The sequence below is a fragment of the Palaemon carinicauda genome, chromosome 27, assembly GCF_036898095.1.
Source record: "Palaemon carinicauda isolate YSFRI2023 chromosome 27, ASM3689809v2, whole genome shotgun sequence".
In the NCBI taxonomy this organism is placed as follows: domain Eukaryota; kingdom Metazoa; phylum Arthropoda; class Malacostraca; order Decapoda; family Palaemonidae; genus Palaemon; species Palaemon carinicauda.
In genome coordinates this window covers 71270663-71272200 of record NC_090751.1, presented here as the reverse complement: position 1 = coordinate 71272200, position 1538 = coordinate 71270663, and the positions used below count along the sequence as shown (strand labels likewise).

The window sequence follows — 1538 nt, the reverse complement described above, 5'->3', positions numbered from 1 at the left end:
CCATCGAAAGATGATCTCTATATTCTTCACATTGCTGTACAGCATGTCTTGATATGAGAATTTGGTCAGTACAACTTTTACCTTTTTTAAATCCTGCTTGTTCATCTCAAATTTTCATCAATCTCCCTCTCTTTTCTCTTTAGAATTACCCTACTAGTTATTTTCATTACAATTGACGTAAGTGTGTTGCCTCTGAAATTATTGCAATTAGTCAGATCTCTTTTTTTTGCCATTTTCACCAACACTCCTGGCTCCCATTCGTCAGGTTTTGCCTCTTCACACCACATTCTACAAAATAACCTTGTATTCTGGGAGTCATTTCATTTTCGGCTAAAATCATCGTAGTCTGGGGGTCACTTTATTTTCGGCTAAAATCATCGTATTCTGGGAGTCACTTTATTTTCAGCTAAAATCATCGCAGCAGTTATTCTGTCGTTTCCAGGGGCTTTCCATCTCTTGAGTATTTTAACAATAGCTTCGACTTCAAAGACTGAATTCAGTCACGGGCACCAAGATCTTCAGCTTCAGGTATATCTATCAAATTATTCCCTTCAAATCTCATATTCATGACCTCACTAAAGTGTTCCATCCAACGTTGCCTTTCACTATCTTTTGTTGTTATAACAGACTAATCTCTCTTTTTGATGGGTATATGCTTCGGTTTTTGCCCCAGTTGAGATTTCATAAGTAGTTCTATGTGCTATTTTTACACCATAGCCACACCCTGAATTAATAGGTTTGTCTGCCTCCTCTGTTTCCCTGTTCAAATATTCTCTCCAGTCATTCCTGGCTTTTCTTTTGACCTCACTATCAATACTGGAATTCTTAGCATGCTCTACCATGTAATTTTCATCATTTCCTCGGAAACTTTCAACAATAAATTTCTGTCTTTGTCTCCTTTTCATAGTATCCCAAGTATCATATGTCTAAGGTTTGTAAAAAATTCCACCTGGTTTCAGTTTTGTTTTTGTTTTTTTTTTATATCTGTAGGTCGTAGCTAATATGTGTGGCCGCAAAAACTCACGAAGAACGAAGCGAATACATGTAGACTGTTACTATTGTAATCTCTCCTCAAACTGGATGAAGCACGAGGAGAAAGTCCTTTCTACGCAAATAATTTTTCATTACAACCCACAAACTTGTATACACTGATGTTATTTTAAATGTAATAAGTATATTAATGCATTAACCTGCAGTATCAGCATATCCAATTTTGTTAATATTATCCTAAACAACGTGCCACCCTCCCTCCGTAGGTGAAAACCATTTTATGTGAACTACCGAACTTAAATCTTCTTCATCCTTTGTTCAGCTTGAGGATTCATGTTAATTGAATGATTAAACTAGAACTTTCAAAATTCTTTGGTTTTGTTCTTGAAGTTTGTTTCGACAGGGCTACAAGTAACCTTCGGTAAAAGAAACCCATTTCGTTTGGTTGGAAATCAACACTGCTTTCCTGCATGGATTATTATGACTCGCTATGTATTAAATTTATATGTGATCTTGCACACGTACTGGTGTAAACACAATACATGTTT

The 1538-nt window shown here is 36.0% G+C and overlaps 1 protein-coding gene across 1 annotated transcript in view; it reads left to right on the top strand.

Annotated features, from left to right (window-relative positions):
* Positions 1-1256, top strand: part of LOC137621214 (protein pangolin, isoforms A/H/I/S-like) — a 36889-nt gene extending 35633 nt beyond the window's left edge. The window contains exon 4 of the mRNA XM_068351618.1: positions 991-1256. Within this exon, the coding sequence (XP_068207719.1) occupies positions 991-1152 (162 nt within the window). The 3' untranslated portion in view covers positions 1153-1256. The remainder of the gene's footprint in view (positions 1-990) is intronic.
* Positions 1257-1538: the final 282 nt, after the last annotated feature.